At 38.6% G+C, this 17,867-nt stretch overlaps 2 protein-coding genes across 2 annotated transcripts; one reads left to right on the top strand and one right to left on the bottom strand.

The window, feature by feature from the left end:
- Positions 1-4,228: 4,228 nt before the first annotated feature.
- LOC127630511 (dynein light chain 1, cytoplasmic) lies at positions 4,229-8,796 on the top strand. Its single transcript, XM_052108087.1, has 3 exons — positions 4,229-4,315; positions 5,352-5,490; positions 8,435-8,796. The coding sequence occupies exons 2-3, from the start codon at positions 5,359-5,361 to the stop codon at positions 8,570-8,572; spliced, it is 270 nt and encodes an 89-aa protein (XP_051964047.1). The 5' UTR covers positions 4,229-4,315; positions 5,352-5,358; the 3' UTR covers positions 8,573-8,796.
- Positions 8,797-10,314: 1,518 nt separating this feature from the next.
- Positions 10,315-16,017, bottom strand: LOC127630505 (60S ribosomal protein L6-like). Its single transcript, XM_052108080.1, has 6 exons — positions 15,849-16,017; positions 15,646-15,759; positions 15,284-15,427; positions 10,848-10,896; positions 10,578-10,762; positions 10,315-10,498 (listed from the first exon to the last, which is right to left on the bottom strand). The coding sequence occupies exons 1-6, from the start codon at positions 15,999-16,001 to the stop codon at positions 10,346-10,348; spliced, it is 798 nt and encodes a 265-aa protein (XP_051964040.1). The 5' UTR covers positions 16,002-16,017; the 3' UTR covers positions 10,315-10,345.
- Between the last annotated feature and the right edge of the window lie 1,850 nt (positions 16,018-17,867).

The following is a 17,867-nucleotide window of genomic DNA, read 5'->3' as shown; positions in this document are numbered from 1 at the left end:
AATCAGAAGGTTGCTGGTTTGAGCCCCACAGTCACCACCATTGTGTCCTTGAGTAAGACACTTAACTCCAGGTTGCTCCGGGGGGATTGTCCCTGTAATAAGTGCACTGTATAATACATTGGTACTCAGAAGGTTGCTGGTTTAATCCCCACAGTCACCACCATTGTGTCCTTGAGTAAGACACTTAACTCCAGGTTGCTCCGGGGGGATTGTCCCTGTAATAAGTGCACTGTATAATACATTGGTACTCAGAAGGTTGCTGGTTTGAGCCCCACAGCCGCCACCACTGTGTCCTTGAGTAAGACACTTAACTCCAGGTTGCTCCGGGGGGATTGTCCCTGTAATAAGTGCACTGTATAATACATTGGTACTCAGAAGGTTGCTGGTTTGAGCCCCACAGCTGCCACCACTGTGTCCTTGAGTAAGACACTTAACTCCAGGTTGCTCCGGGGGGATTGTCCCTGTAATAAGTGCACTGTATAATACATTGGTACTCAGAAGGTTGCTGGTTTGAGCCCCACAGCCGCCACCACTGTGTCCTTGAGTAAGACACTTAACTCCAGGTTGCTCCGGGGATTGTCCCTGTAATAAGTGCACTGTATAATACATTGGTACTCAGAAGGTTGCTGGTTTGAGCCCCACAGCCGCCACCACTGTGTCCTTGAGTAAGACACTTAACTCCAGGTTGCTCCGGGGATTGTCCCTGTAATAAGTGCACTGTATAATACATTGGTACTCAGAAGGTTGCTGGTTTGAGCCCCACAGCCGCCACCACTGTGTCCTTGAGTAAGACACTTAACTCCAGGTTGCTCGGGGATTGTCCCTGTAATAAGTGCACTGTATAATACATTGGTACTCAGAAGGTTGCTGGTTTGAGCCCCACAGCCGCCACCACTGTGTCCTTGAGTAAGACACTTAACTCCAGGTTGCTCCGGGGATTGTCCCTGTAATAAGTGCACTGTATAATACATTGGTACTCAGAAGGTTGCTGGTTTGAGCCCCACAGCCGCCACCACTGTGTCCTTGAGTAAGACACTTAACTCCAGGTTGCTCCGGGGATTGTCCCTGTAATAAGTGCACTGTATAATACATTGGTACTCAGAAGGTTGCTGGTTTGAGCCCCACAGCCGCCACCACTGTGTCCTTGAGTAAGACACTTAACTCCAGGTTGCTCCGGGGATTGTCCCTGTAATAAGTGCACTGTATAATACATTGGTACTCAGAAGGTTGCTGGTTTGAGCCCCACAGCCGCCACCACTGTGTCCTTGAGTAAGACACTTAACTCCAGGTTGCTCCGGGGATTGTCCCTGTAATAAGTGCACTGTATAATACATTGGTACTCAGAAGGTTGCTGGTTTGAGCCCCACAGCCGCCACCACTGTGTCCTTGAGTAAGACACTTAACTCCAGGTTGCTCCGGGGGGATTGTCCCTGTAATAAGTGCTCTGTATAATACATTGGTACTCAGAAGGTTGCTGGTTCGATCCCCACAGCCACCACCATTGTGTCCTTGAGTAAGACACTTAACTCCAGGTTGCTCCGGGGGGATTGTCCCTGTAATAAGTGCACTGTAAGTCACTTTGGATAAAAGCATCTGCCAAATGCATAAATGTAAATGATAATTCTTTGGCAGTCCATCTTTCTGTAAGGCTAATGGTTTGAACTAGAGATTAGCTTTGCTAAGCAAGCTAATAAAACTCATCTTTCCATTTAAAGGAAAATGATATAAAATGATAAAATATTTGTTCATACGCAAAAAACAATACATTTAACTCTTATTTGACATAATATCAATGTAGTTACCAAAGAAATGTGTTGATTTCTGAAGGGTTCTGAAACACCAAAGTTTTGAGGCGACTGTGTGTGAGGTTCTTACTAATATTATTCACATAATATACATGTTTTTACAGTTTTCATCCCTAAAAATCATGTTTTTTTATTTATTCTACTGATAGGTAGGCTAAAATGTGTTGAGGTTACTGATCTATACTGATACACACAAGTGCATTGGGTTTTATAAACCAAAAGTCATTATTATTTTTATTATGAGAAGTCAATAAATGAACAAGGTTGCTGTTAAAGTGTTTTATGTATTTGTATTTGATTTGATTTTGTTAGGATGCCTCTTTCTGCAGCTGAGAAACAGCGCAGATACAGACAACGTAGAGATGCTGATCCTGAGAGACGAGAAGCATATTTAGGAAAAGAGAGGGCAAAATGGAGAAAGGACAGAGACACAGGGAAAAAGCGGTCTGTTAGTGAACTAAATGATAGAGAAAGGAGAGCCAAGCGGTGGAACTGGAGAGCAGCACAAGTGAAAAGCAGAACAGCCAAAGCAGCAAGTGCAGCAATCGTAGATCAGTGCATGACGCCAGAACCAGCTGTAGAGCCAGCACCAGGGCCCTCAAGGTTAGAGTTAAAGTAAATAGAAGTTATGGCTTTTGTTCAATGTTTCAATTTTGTAAATTTCGATTTAAGGTGTGTGTGTGATATTTCTGGCCAGCCCGTGAGGACAGCATCTGGTACATACTTAATGACATTTTAAGAATAATTCCTGCTCCTCTTAATGTAACAGCACAGCACGTAAATACGGAAAGACATCTGGTCAAAACTTGTTGGGTAGGCAGACAGGAATGTTACATTAAGTGATCATTAGTGGCTTTTGTTTATTCTGTTAAGGCCAAACATGTTCAACAGTTAGCTTTTCCTTTACCGAGTCCTTTTGCTCCGGTTCTGAGCGCCAGTACTTAAAACGTTGTTGTGGACGTAGTTGAGGACTAACGACTAATCGCTGCATCACATTCACCTTCAGGATAGAAGCAGGAAATGGCCACTCTGAAATGTCGATATGTGTCTAATCTTTAAACCCAATTTCTCTAGACATAAGATTTTTCACCAGTTTACTTCCTCCATGTTACAACACACTCACCAAATGCCTCCATAATCATTATATGATCTGCATTTTGTTTTTTATACTTTTTTATAGTGGCCTTTAGTAAGTGATCGTTAGTGGTTTTTGCTTATTCTGTTAAGGCCAAACGTGTTCAATTGATCATTTAATTGCAATGTAATTGTTTTAATAAAACAATTGGTTTACATTTACATCCGCAGAATCATCATCATTTTTCATAATTTTTATGCTAAAATATCTCAAAAGAGCTGTCTCCAAAATATGCTGATTAGTCATGTTGAATTAAAGGTTTATGAATGTCCAATTAAGACTCCATTACACCCATAACTGTTACTCAAACAAGCAGTATAACCAATACGGTAACTGTTATTTTTCACAGTATATCATATTTGAACTATACATGTATTTAAAACCTTTTCAAAAAGTAAATATGTTGGTAACAGGGTTGACCAAACACACATATTTACGTTGGTTTTATGAAAAAAGTAAAAAAAAATAAGATAGCCTGAGATGGCACGGCACATTTTCCTGAGAGGTAAGGATCTACTTCATCCAAAAAGGGGCTTAAAGATTTTCAAAACAGTACTTTGAAAATCAAACATTAAAAGTGGGAAATGGCATGTTTTCGTATAATGACCCATGTATGTATATATGTGTGTGTGTGTGTGAACTAGTGAAAAGTTTAATCATTTATTTTGGTTTTATATAACATGTGCTAATAATATCATGATTAGTATTTTCTCAAACAAGGTGATCATTGTATTTGGGGTTCCTTGGCAACCATGTTATACTTCATCTAAAAGTATTTTAAACAGCATTTTGCTAATTCAAGCCACTTTTATAAACTCCTATTAATTTAGAGACTATATGGAATATTTTTACGTTTATAAATTAATTTGTCACACAACAGGACCACTTAAAATTAAGTAGTGAAGGCAAAAATTTAATTAAAAATGGTAAAAAAAAAATAATAAAAATAAAAAGAGTACAGAATCTCAAAGAAACGGTTTTCCGGGAACATTCATGTTGAATTTTTAACCCAAAATATTTATGCAAATTAAAAAAATATATATATCAAAAATATCACGGAAATGTTATGTGTCAACAATCCGCCCTTTTTCCAGAGCGTTCTTTGTTTCTTGCCATGGAGACCTGCAAAGCGTCTTCTGAGCACTGCATGATGGTCTGAAATAAAATGCAGGGAAACATTGCTGCGATAAACGTGCAGAGCAGACCAATTACAGAGCCAGGCCTGGCAGCAACAGCCAATGAGAGATGACAGTGGGAGGAGTCAAATGCAGTTACACACCTACATTGTATTTGGTCAAGCACACAGCGGGAGCGTCACAGGCGCCGTGGATTGATCGTGTACTCTCTGTTTCAAGGAAACCTGCACATAAATCAGGTAAAAAACATGTAATTATCTCAATTTCTTGCCGTTAACTGCATATAAGTCTAAACAAGTAAATATCTTTTAGTTTTTCATTCAGAAAAAGCGACGTTGTAGCTAGTAGACTGTGAGCACGCATGTGTGTGAGAAACGGACTTAAATTTAAATTCAATAAAATTATGCAAATGTTTGTTAATTGAATACAAAATATTTAATAGCTCTTTTTATTAGCCCATAAAACTTTACAGATCATTCCAAAGCTTTACAGTAATAATAAAAATCACGGCGCAATTTATTTATATAGCCTATTCTACCAATAAAAACACACAAGTTAATTGTCATTAATAATAATATTTGCATTTCATGGGTTAGTTAATTATAATTAAGTTATGTGAGTTAAATGTGCGCAACTTCAGGACAAGTAGCGTAAGTATGACGTCATAACGTTGGTGCTGAGCACAGCCTTTAGTTCAGGTGTCCATGGCAACAGTAACCTGGTGAAATATGCCGCGTGATGTTATGCAATAAAGATGGAATAAAGGCTTTGTAGCATCTCATGTGCTGGTATTACATAACCATCATTCGCCTGAGCATCTTTGAACAGTCACATCATCGCAGAAAGAAGTATGTGCACCCTTGGAAGGCAGTCTTGTGCCTTCTAATAGTGTTCATTAAAGAGATAGTACATCAAAAATGACAATTCTGACATAATTGGCTCACCCTGATGTCGTTCCAAACCCATGAGACCCCCCCCTTCCAATGGAAACAAGCTCTAAATAAGATAGGTTAGGCAGAATGTTATTGCCTTTCGTGGCATCTTTGTTTTGTACATTTTGCCTAACATCTCCTTTAGTGTTCCGCGGAAGAAGTCGTGCGAGCTCGCAATGTCACAAGGGCGAGAAAATACAAATTTGTCAGTTTTGGGGCGAACTACTCCTGGAAGGCTGAAACTTGAAAAAGGGTGTTGGCCAGGCGTTGCCCGGTTTATGTCATACATTTATCATTCGTACGTTTCATCATAACATTTTTCTATATGTGTTTACGGCTGTAGAGCAACCATGTCGGACAGAAAGGCAGTGATCAAGAATGCAGACATGTCTGAGGAGATGCAGCAGGACGCTGTGGAGTGCGCAACACAGGCCCTGGAGAAATATAACATTGAGAAGGACATTGCTGCCTACATCAAGAAGGTAAACACTTGCGTTTTTGGTTTGTTGAGCTGTCTTTGTACACCTGAGGTTATTTTTTAGCAGTGAAAGTGTGCTTGTGAATACTGTTGTCAGCTTATTGGTGTTCGCAGATCCTTAAAAAGTCTTTAGTTCAATTTTAATCATTTTCTGGCTTTTAAAAAGTTGCAATTAACATAGAAACATGTCTTATATTAGCTGCTGTAAAGATGTTCATGTAAAACGATTCATTCAATATTGCTGATTATTAATGCGTATTGATATATTGTTACATATACATGAATAACATTATCTATAGAAAACCATGGTTGCTGTATACTAGAGGTAGACAGATATATCGGTTTTACTGATTAATCAGTGCCGATATTTGCAGATAGTTTGTTACTCTGAAGAAATAATTCTACAGTATAACAGCACCCTCTAGTGGTGAAATATGCCGATAGTTGCTTTCTCGAACTATCGGTTATCTGCATAATTTTATGCCGATAGTTTGTTGCGCTGAAGAAATAATTATATGGTATAACAGCACCCTCTAGTGGTGAAATATGACGATAGTTTGTTACTCTGAAGAAATAATTATATGGTATAACAGCACCCTCTAGTGGTGAAATATGACGATAGTTTGTTACTCTGAAGAAATAATTCTATAGTATAACAGCACCCTCTAGTGGTGAAATATGACGATAGTTTGTTACTCTGAAGAAATAATTCTATAGTATAACAGCACCCTCTAGTGGTGAAATATGACGATAGTTTGTTACTCTGAAGAAATAATTCTATAGTATAACAGCACCCTCTAATGGTGAAATATGACTGATAGTTTGTTACTCCGAAGAAATAATTCTATAGTATAACAGCACCCTCTAATGGTGAAATATGACGATAGTTTGTTACTCCGAAGAAATAATTCTATAGTATAACAGCACCCTCTAATGGTGAAATATGACGATAGTTTGTTACTCCGAAGAAATAATTCTATAGTATAACAGCACCCTCTAATGGTGAAATATGACGATAGTTTGTTACTCTGAAGAAATAATTCTATAGTATAACAGCACCCTCTAGTGGTGAAATATGACGATAGTTTGTTACTCTGAAGAAATAATTCTATAGTATAACAGCACCCTCTAGTGGTGAAATATGACGATAGTTTGTTACTCGAAGAAATAATTCTATAGTATAACAGCACCCTCTAGTGGTGAAATATGACGATAGTTTGTTACTCGAAGAAATAATTCTATAGTATAACAGCACCCTCTAATGGTGAAATATGATCGATAGTTTGTTACTCCGAAGAAATAATTCTATAGTATAACAGCACCCTCTAGTGGTGAAATATGACTGATAGTTTGTTACTCTGAAGAAATAATTCTATAGTATAACAGCACCCTCTAGTGGTGAAATATGACGATAGTTTGTTACTCTGAAGAAATAATTCTATAGTATAACAGCACCCTCTAGTGGTGAAATATGACGATAGTTTGTTGCTCGAAGAAATAATTCTATAGTATAACAGCACCCTCTAGTGGTGAAATATGACGATAGTTTGTTACTCTGAAGAAATAATTCTATAGTATAACAGCACCCTCTAGTGGTGAAATATGACGATAGTTTGTTACTCGAAGAAATAATTCTATAGTATAACAGCACCCTCTAGTGGTGAAATATGACGATAGTTTGTTACTCTGAAGAAATAATTCTATAGTATAACAGCACCCTCTAGTGGTGAAATATGACGATAGTTTGTTACTCTGAAGAAATAATTCTATAGTATAACAGCACCCTCTAGTGGTGAAATATGACGATAGTTTGTTGCTCCGAAGAAATAATTCTATAGTATAACAGCACCCTCTAGTGGTGAAATAGAAACATTCACTGACACCTTGTGGGACTCTAAATCCAGTCATTATTGACAGTATTGATAAATATTTATTTCCTCACTTCAATGAGTATTTGATATTTTGATATTCAACTTAATCTAATGAATATAAAGGCTATAAAAGGCTTAATTTGTTAAATACTTAAATACAGAGCATTGTAACAATAAAAGTCCTGAAATAACTCCATATATTTACTTTATGCAGCAAATCTGATTTTTTTTCTGGTTATTATTGGGATTTTGTTTGCACAATAAATCTGAGATTGTATTCATTTTGGTATTGTAGCCTCTATGTCTGTTGTCCATCACAGTAAGTTTCTTTTAATAGTTACTACAATATTACTGCAGTAAAACCATGTTTTCCAGCAAATACTGGTTACTACAGCCTACAATTTTACAGCTTAAAACAAAACATTGAACTATCATGATTAAGGACAAAGTATACTCGCGCACACAGTATGTGTGAAGCAAATTTCACCGTCCGCACAGACTTTCTCAACGCACACAGTCCCCGTTTGTGTGGATCCGCCACATTTGCCTGTTTAATTGCAAGGGCTTGCAAAACTATTTATTTATAAATAAATAAATCCCACCCTGTGCCCTTAGGGGCTCTGTAAAAACTAAAGTAGGACTACTCGACGTTAATTTTATGTGTTCCATTAAACATTCAAATTCTACCATGCATCAGTCACCATTCACTTTCATCTGCCAAATACATAAATGTAAATTGTGTGGAATAAAAGACATTTTGTGTTCCAAGAAGAATGTTGTACTGGTTTGGAACAACATAAGTGTGAGTAAATGATGACGGAATGTTAACATTTTTGGGTGAACTGTCCCTTTAATATTGTCATCCTAATCTTCGAAAATGACAAAAAATAAGTTGTGGAAATGTAATTAAAGTACATATCGAATGCATATCCCACATGTGATTAAATGTCAAAATTGCTTGTGATAATTCCACTCTACAATTGATTTATTTGTTCTCATCGATTGTCCAGTTTCGTCACATTGTGGAAGTAAAACAGGTTGTGACGCCGTTTCATGTTGACTCTTTCTGTCTTACAGGAGTTTGACAAAAAGTACAACCCTACCTGGCATTGCATCGTGGGAAGGAACTTCGGCAGCTACGTGACTCACGAGACCAAACATTTCATCTACTTCTACCTGGGCCAGGTGGCCATCCTGCTCTTCAAGTCCGGCTGAGCTTCACTTAACTAAAAACGGACTGTAGTGACGAGGCTGACCATTCCTGTACTGGGACCTGCCTTCTCACAGCGGCTTCAACTTTTGTTCTGATTATTGTTTAGAAAATGCCCATGTGAGAGGGAGATGCCATAAAGAAACAATTGTATTTATTTTTGTTTTCTATACAGAGTTTGAATGTTTTGTGTCACCTCAGTTTTTTAATTAAAGCGAAATGATTTGGCCGTTCGGGTGGAGTGTGTTGTCTTGGCACCGGGACCGTTCGTTGAGATTAACAGATTCATTTCCATTGTAAGTGCTTCACTTTTTAAAGAAATGAGGGATGAATCGAAATGCATTTTTTGCCACACATGCCGAAATATTCATGTAAATCTCCATATTATAAATGATTCATATAAAATCTAATTTGTGCATGAGAACTTGCGTGCACCAGTGTTCCCACGCCTTTCCACAATTCAATCAAAATAATTTACTGTGAAGTCATGTACCAAGTCCTATTTTACGGTTTATGAGCAGGTATTTATCTTCAGAATGAACACAATGATACAGATGTATCCAGTGAAATCATCAAAGCAGAATTGCTACATAACGGAACACAATGATGTCACAAAGCTCTTGATCTTTGGCAAGTTACTTTGAGTATTTGCTACTATGTCATGCACATTATTCCCAAGTTGTACAACATGTAAACACAAATTCTTCAGAAGAGTTCAATCGTTCAGTTTCCAGGCATTTGTGATTTCAGGAAAAATGCTCAATTCAGACCAACTCACAAATGACCATTTTTGAAGTGTTTCATCTAGTGCCGCCAGTCGCTTAAAATACTTAATTGCGATTAAATCGCAGATGTTTTCAAGTTCTTCCATTTGACTATATACACCTCAAAAAGGCATTAAAGGAATATTCCGGCTTTAGTATAAGTTGAGCTCAATCGACAGCATTTGTGGCATAATGTTGATTAGCACAGAAAATGTATTTACATTTACATGTATGCATTTGGCTGACGCTTTTATCCAAAGGGACTTAAAGAGCACTTATTACAGGGACAATCCCCCCGGAGCAACCTGGAGTTAAGTGCCTTGCTCAAGGACACAATGGTGGTGGTTGTGGGATTCGAACCAGTGTCCTTCTGATTACCAGATTACCAGTTACGTGCTTAGACCACTACACCACCACCACTCCACGATGTATTTCGACTCATAGTGGAGTGACTTCCACTGCAAGTGTCTCTTTGCCTTGATTTTTGGGGGGTGGTTAAGAAAGAGGGATGAGTCGAAAAACATTTTTGTACTTGTAATGAACCCGGAATATTCCTTAAAGTTCATTAAAGAAACGAATATGCATTAAAATGCTTTTTTTTAATTTTCCAAGACAGAAATGCACCAATTCAAGAAACATTAAACATGACCAAAAGTCCAAGCAGGAGGTGGACCAATTAATCACACGGAGTTGAATAAAATGTCAAAATCTTGTCAAGTTGGTAAATTGCCGCCATTGAAGAAAAATGTACGTGTTAAAAATGTCAAATTAATTGCATGCGTTAATGTTTTAATTTTGTAACAGCTCTCGTTTAAGCTAATTCGGTGAGTAAACCGAATTGTAAACATTTAAAGAGGGAAGACTAGACATGAAATTCTATTCCCATGACTTTCCCAGCCACAAATTTCCTGATATGTTCAGGTTTTCCATAGCCGTGAGAACCCTGCGAATTAGCAAACAAGGAACAAACGAGCCAGAGTGGATTTGGGTTTACACAGATTTTTATTCACATCTTTAGAAAATCAGTTTGTGTGGATAGACTCCATTAGAGAGGCAGAATGTGGAGCGCAGGTATCCCATCAGCTGGGGCACCTTCTTGATCAGAGGAAGCAGCTGAGAGTCCACAGCCTTCTGATCCTCCTTGCGTTGCTCCGTCAACTGGTACTTCTGCAAAGCGTGACGTAAAGAGCGTTAGACACCATACTTCACTTATAGGTATTTTTATACATGAAGGCACGTGGTTTACCTCCTTCTCCGTGTCAAAGATCTCTCCCTCCTGGTGCTTGGGCTTCCTCAGCTTCTTCTTCTTGAAGTAAGCATCAGTCAGTGTTTTGGGGATCTTCATGCCAGAGATGTCCACCTTGGTGGCGGTGGCAATGCAGAACTTCTGGTGCGCTCTACGCAGGGGTACTCTGTTCACAGCCAGAGGACCTGAGAGAAGACAGGGATGGTGATGAATTATTCACTCCCGACATTGACAAACACGCTCTGGAGCGTCACAGAAGATCTGGCTTACCAGTGACGAGGAGGAGACCGGTGTCCAACTGCTTGAGGAAGACCACGCGCTGCAGAAAGACAGACATGTACATTAGACACTACAGTAGATAAAACAACGATCCTGTCGTAAGGTTCAGTCCTGATGTGATTCTCTAGCATTGAATATCAAGTGCACCTTGTTCGGCAGGAAGAGTTCAGATGTACAGCTAACAGAAGTGTTTGTGTGGGAGGAGAGAGTCACAGCCATCAGAGATTTTTACTCAAGTGTGTTGGTGTAAATTTATGCAATTAAACCGGCAACTTGTGTCCTATTTAGAGCAGCGATTCTCAAGCGGGAGGAATCAGCAAACATCAAAGATAGTCGCAAGATGACTTCAAATTATATAAAGTAAAGATCAATCAAATAATCCTCATTGCAGTGCTAAAATAACACATATCTAAAAATAAAGATGTAGGCCAACAACAAATGTTTCTGGGGGCTTCATATATATATATATATATATATATATATATATATATATATATATATATATATATATATATAAATATAATGCATGTATATATGTGTGTGTGTATGTGTGGGTATATATATATACCCACACATAAAAAAAAACACTTTTTGAATAATAATGCCCATTTTTTTGTAATTGGGGAAAATCATTAACATCAATTGAACACTACGGTTGGGCATAAAAAAAAAAAATTATAATAAATAAAAAATAAAAATTTAAAAAATAAAACAATCACGATATCCAATTATATTGTCAACCCCCTGCTCAGGATCCTTGAATATTTTTTCTGTCGATTATGCTTTAAAAATTCATTTATTGAAACCAAAAAACGTGAGATATTTCTAAATTCAAATCGCACTTTAAACTAAACAAAAAAAGGCAATTTGATTATAAATCTTCCCAAATCCAAACATTCCAAGCAAGTACTCATCTAGGAAAACAGGTGGGAAATATCTAACCGCCTAAAAATGAACTAAAGACACTCATAAATGTAAAGATAATAATAATAATAATATTTAAAAAATATATAACCATTACCAATAGAAAGTTCAACAACTCGCATAATTTCACTTTCAAAATGGCTAAAACGGTTTGTTCCTTCACATCCTCTGTGCTTAAAATGAATAGAAAAACCAGTTTTAATATAAAGTGTAAAGCGTAATTCCCTTGCGTTCCCAAAATCATGCTGAGATCTCAACGAGTGCGTGTTTGTATTGCATTTTGGTAATACAGTTAACGGCGCCTAAAGAAAATAAAACAGGGCTCAATTTTACGTTCAAGGTGAACGTGATCTTGTATTTTATGATTTTATCACTTTCGTCTTTGTTTCTTTAAGACAAAGATATTTGAGAGAGAACCTGCAGAGTTGCCGCTCCGTGGAAATAAATTCACAGCACCTCCTGAGATAGTCAGAGATAATTTGCAGCATTCTCATAGTGCATTCACATACAACGCATAGAATGGCGTGACTCGAACATGCCAAAATCCCTTCATTCACGTATAAAAATTTGCATGCCGCGTTATCGCGAAAGCCTATCGGCATCGAGATTGTCCGGATGTCACTGACGTAGTAGCAGAAGAAATCTGACACAACGTCATACATGTACAGACACCAGACGAAAAAAGACGTCGCTTGGAGAAAAGTGAGCGAAGATGTTGCGAGTGAAAATATGCGCAACTACTTGATTCCAGCTACTGGTTGTACTTTACTATGAACCAATTCGTAGAAGCCCCTCCTATCCTTTTCCGGAAGAGAACGGGGAATACTTATGGTTTCGCATTACTCGTGCGACCGTGAGTTTAAACGAATGAAGTGCGAAAATGTTCGCGTTGTATTTGAACGCACCATCAGACACTATTCTTGCAAACTGTTTTCAACGACTGAAACAGAAGAGCAAGAACTCTTAACATGGACATGATCCATGGGACGCCTCTGAACAATCAGCGGCTCAGACACGAAAATTGACGACTTTTCTTTTGGCTGTCCTTAAAAATATAATCAAGTGCGTGACTGTTTAATAGCATGTCTTGTCATGTGTCACTCCAAGACGTCTTACAGGTCGCCCAACACGGTTGCGGGTAGAAAAGGAAACTTAACAGCGCATGAAATACCTGCATTTGGACGAGGAGCTTGCGAATAAGAAGTTGGTTTCAGACTTGTTGCATTTGGCGGGTGCAAATTTCACACTCTGGGGTACGGTTTAATATATCTGCAGACTTCCCAGATACGTGATTTTGCCATTTACCGATATTGGTGATTAAAGGGTGTCGAAATCGACATCGGGAGATTTGCTTACCCGAATACGTTGTCCTATTGCAAGTTTTCCTCTATATACAAGCAACATCTAGTCAATATATTTTAGACCAGCGAACAACTATAATACCCGGAATATTCCGTGTTCAATACAAGATAAGCTTAATCAATATTGCTGAATACCGCAATAATTAAAAATCTTTCCTGTTTCTTAAAAAAATAAAAATAAGTCTGTGTTCCGGTGAGTCCCTTACAATGGAAGTCAATGGGGCCAATCCGTAAACATTAAAGTACTCACTGTTTCAAAAGTCAAATGTGCGCGTTTACATGATTTTACCGTGATCACATCACTTCCTAAACTTTTCTGTGTAAAGTTATTTCCAACTTTACAACTTCGTTGCCATGACGATGCAACGCCATATAATGGCCATAAACACCATTATAAGACATCTTAACCTCTCAAATAATACATGCGTATTAATAGAAGAATGAACGTGTATATAAAATATATCCAATAATAAACTTCACATTTCTGCCTTTAAATCCACCAAAAATTGCAAAAATTAATTATGGTAAACAACAACAGATGCTGTCGACTGAGCTTCACTTGTATTGAACCCGGAATATTCCTTTAATAAGGATTTTTTCCCCTCAAATACTTGTTCCCCAATTTGGAACGCCCAATTCCCAATGTGCTCCAAGTCCTCGTGGTGGTGTAGTGACTCGCCTCAATCCGGGTGGTGGAGGACGAATCTCATTTTTCTCTGCGTCCGAGACCGTCAATCCACGCATTTCATCACATGACTTGTTGAGGGCATTACCGCCGAGACGTAGCACATGTGAAGGCTTCACGCTATTCTCTGCGGCATCCACACACAAAACTCACCACACACCCCACCGAGAGAGAGCGCCACATTATAGCGACCACAAGGTGGTTACTAGGGCTGGGACAACGCGTCGGCGTCATCGATGACGTGACGAAAATACATCGACGCAAAATATGCGCGTCGATTCGTCGGACCCAAAACAAAGATGGCGGCGCCGGCGAGTAGTAGAAACACAAGTGGCTCCTCAGACTATCAGAAGTGCAAGGCGGCATGCACTCGTTCCTCTAAAGTATGGGAATTCTTTAATTTAAAAGGAATCAATTCCGTGATATGTCGTCTTTGCAAAATGGAGATGGCCTTCCATTCTAGCGCCACCCGGGAGCAGCTGCAGATGACAGAGCACCGTAAGTTTTTTTTCAACTCCTCACTTTGCACTCGATGTTGGAGTAGGCTATAATACATTGTCGACACCTAAAGTTTTCAACTATAGCTATTAATAATGCGCTTATAGCTATTAATAATTGCTATAGCTATGAATGTCGTGAAAAATACATAGAGGACACTGACAACGCGCTGACAGACAGGACCAAGCAGGTAACATTTAATAAAGTCTCAACTTTCAAATTTGGTCATTCAAAGAAAATTAAACCATAAATAGGCCTACTATTTTGTGGCTCTTTAATGTGTCGTGACAGATTGCCTCAGTTAAATCTGCTCGTGAACCGATCATCTTTTCCTTGGTTAATTTATAGCATCAAATATGCTAAACATGAATGTAGCCTACATCAGATGGACTGTTGTTTTAACTGCGGAAAGACGTCAGTACAGTAGCCTACAATCCATTATTCAAACTCCACCGACGTTAATCTTCTCTCTCCTGACTACTTTGTCGGACAAAAATGGAGTATTATGATTGATTGATCAGATCGCCAGTCAATCAAACTCCCGGCAAATGTTTTTTTTTTTTTCACATTTTATACACCCCCACCCCCGATGAAACCGGTATTACCGGTGTTGTCACAAGCTGATTAATCTAAATCGAACTGAAAAAACGAATCGTTAGATTAATCGATGCATCGGAAAAATAATCGCTAGATTAATCGTTTAAAAAATAATCGTTTATCCCAGCCCTAGTGGTTACCCCATGTGACTCCACCCTCCCTAGCAACCGGGCCAATTTGGTTGCTTAGGAGACCTGACTGGAGTCACTCAGCACGCCCTGGATTCAAACTCACGACTCCATGTGTGATAGTAAGGACAATTTTAGAATTCCCAGATATTTCCAGATGTGTGTAAATCTTGACACTTGAAGACATTTTAGCTACAAAAAGCGATTTAGATATTGCTCGCACAGCCCCAGTACCTTGCCACGGTGCCGTCCGGTCAGCAGGATCAGCACGGTTCCAGGGGTGATGGATTTGCGGAGCTTCCTCCTGTGATGGGCGAAGGGTTTGATACCATGACTCAGCAGCTTGCGGGGCACATCATCTGTGGGGTAATAACGGGGCTGGACACAGAGAACAGGTCAAATGAACATGAGGAAGTATCAGGGGAATTTACTGTCAGATAATGTAAACCCTTGCGATGCGATGACAATTAGTCTGCTTCGATTGCGTTAGTGATTTAAACATGTTTTTATCAGGGTTTAAAGTAACGGCCAGAAACCGACCTAAGGAAATCGTACCCAAATAGACGGGAGTTTGACATCGGCTATGTTTGACTCACCAATTTGCGCAGTTTGACAACACGAGTGCCACCGTTTTTGTCTCCACCGACGGTTTTGGTGATGGTGGTGGGGGCTCTCTCTTTCTGTTTCTTCTCCTCGAGTTTCTTCTCCACCTGAAAAATCAACACGGTTCTTTAGAACACTTGGACTGACGTCCAGCCTTCAACCGATCTCTTTCGGTTCAGATGAACCCAACGCTCACCTTCGTCACGGAGGCTTGAGTCTTCCTCTTGTACAAGGCCCGGCGAGCGAACATGGTAGAACGGGAGTAGCGGCCGATGCCTCTGGCAAGGACCGGGTTACGGCTCCCGTGATGACCCTTACGGACCCTCTTTTTCTTGTCGCCCTCAGCCATCTGAGAAATCAAATCGACCAAGGAGTTAAGATGTATTCGCACATAAATAAACATTACATAAGTCTCCGCGTAATATAACAAGAGATAATTTTATCCATCCCTGATGAACCTGAACCAGATGAAACATACAAGGATAGACATGAAACTGTTATTTTACTTCATATAAATCTAATAAATTATTCAGGAGCTGGCCAAAGTATTTAAAGGGGCAGCGTTAAATTATAGAAAATGCATTTAGAATTGTTCTAGTCTATACGTATTTAATGCAATTACATCAGAAGTAACTAATTAAATTACTGAACAATTAAAGTGATCCCTTACTTTTTGTAATGCAATTACATTAATTACTTTGTAATGCATAACATCCAACACTGATGATAATGCTTGCAGTGCACAATTTACACATGAACACTCTTATCAAATGAATAGACATAGATCACAACAATGTATATTAAACACAGTCTATTATTATAGCTAACAGATATTCATAATAAAAATCACTTCAACAGTTCAGCATGAGGCTGCAGCACCTCAACGTGACTTGCTGTAGCAGATAAAGCCACAACACAATCACGTATATGACCCAATAAACGCCAAAATAAAGACTTTTTTCCTCACAACACTTCGTATGTCATTTTAACGCCTTTAATACGAAAACAAAACACATTGATGTGCGTTTCATTACATAAACCGGGGTGTCAGGCCTACCCGCGGAGCGATCGGACTTAACCTACATGACAAATCACACAACAGTCGCAAATATTCGTTGATACTAGCGCTATATGTGTATTAATGTGTTCTTATATGATCTAGAGTGAGATATAAAGTGCAGATTAATCAGATTAATGTAGATTATGTTTGGGGCAAACAGACATGGAAACCACAATTACCTTCAGATAGAAAAAAAGACCGACATCCGGGCATTTGACGTATATATAGTCGTGACGTCTCGCACTCCTTCCGTTATTTTCTCTGGCATTTAAAGGAACATGCGCTTATTTTATTACCACGTGGGATCAAGAGCGCCGTCAGTTGGCCGAGGAAAGTAATGCAATGTTCAGCCTTAGGTGGTAAAAGTGCAAATTGGACATGATGACGACGTCCAGACTACATTCATAAACTAATTTTAAGATTCTGCTGTTGTCAATGTGAAGTGTTGTTTCACCTGTTATAGAGATTCGTACATGCTCTTAGCATGTCAATATTAATTCAAAGATTTAAATGATTTTTTTTTTTTTTAGCAGAATGTATTTCTCTGTACTTTTCTGTTATTGAACCCCCACACCTATCATATCAATACTGAAGACATGGATCAAACCACAGGAGTCATTTGGATTAATTTGATGGATGATTACACTAATATATATATATATATTGTTTTTGTCTCTGGATATTTACACCACATGAGTTTTTACTTTAAGCCCCCATAAAAAAAAATGACATATTAGTAATGCCTAGCAAAGTGCTAAAACATGCTAGCATCACCTAGCTTAACACTAAAACATGCTAAAACATACTAACAATGCCTAGCTATGTGCTAAAACATGATAGCAATGCCTTGCTACGTGCTCAAACATGTTAGCATCACTTAGCTTAGCACTAAAACATGCTAGCAATGTGCTAAACATACTAACAATGCCTAGCAAAGTGCTAAAACATGCTAGCATCACCTAGTTTAGCACTAAAACATGCTAAAACATACTAACAATGCCTTGCTACATGCTCAAACATGCTAGCAACATGTTAGGGTGAATATAATTTACAAATAATTCCTTATTGTGTTTGGCATTTTCCATGCTTGACCCAACTTTTTCAGAATTGGGGTTATAGATAGATAGATAGCACATACATAAATTTAGAAAAAGT

Source organism: Xyrauchen texanus, chromosome 37, assembly GCF_025860055.1.
Source record: "Xyrauchen texanus isolate HMW12.3.18 chromosome 37, RBS_HiC_50CHRs, whole genome shotgun sequence".
NCBI classification, from domain to species: Eukaryota; Metazoa; Chordata; class Actinopteri; order Cypriniformes; family Catostomidae; genus Xyrauchen; species Xyrauchen texanus.
This window is presented reverse-complemented; position numbering and strand designations above follow the sequence as displayed.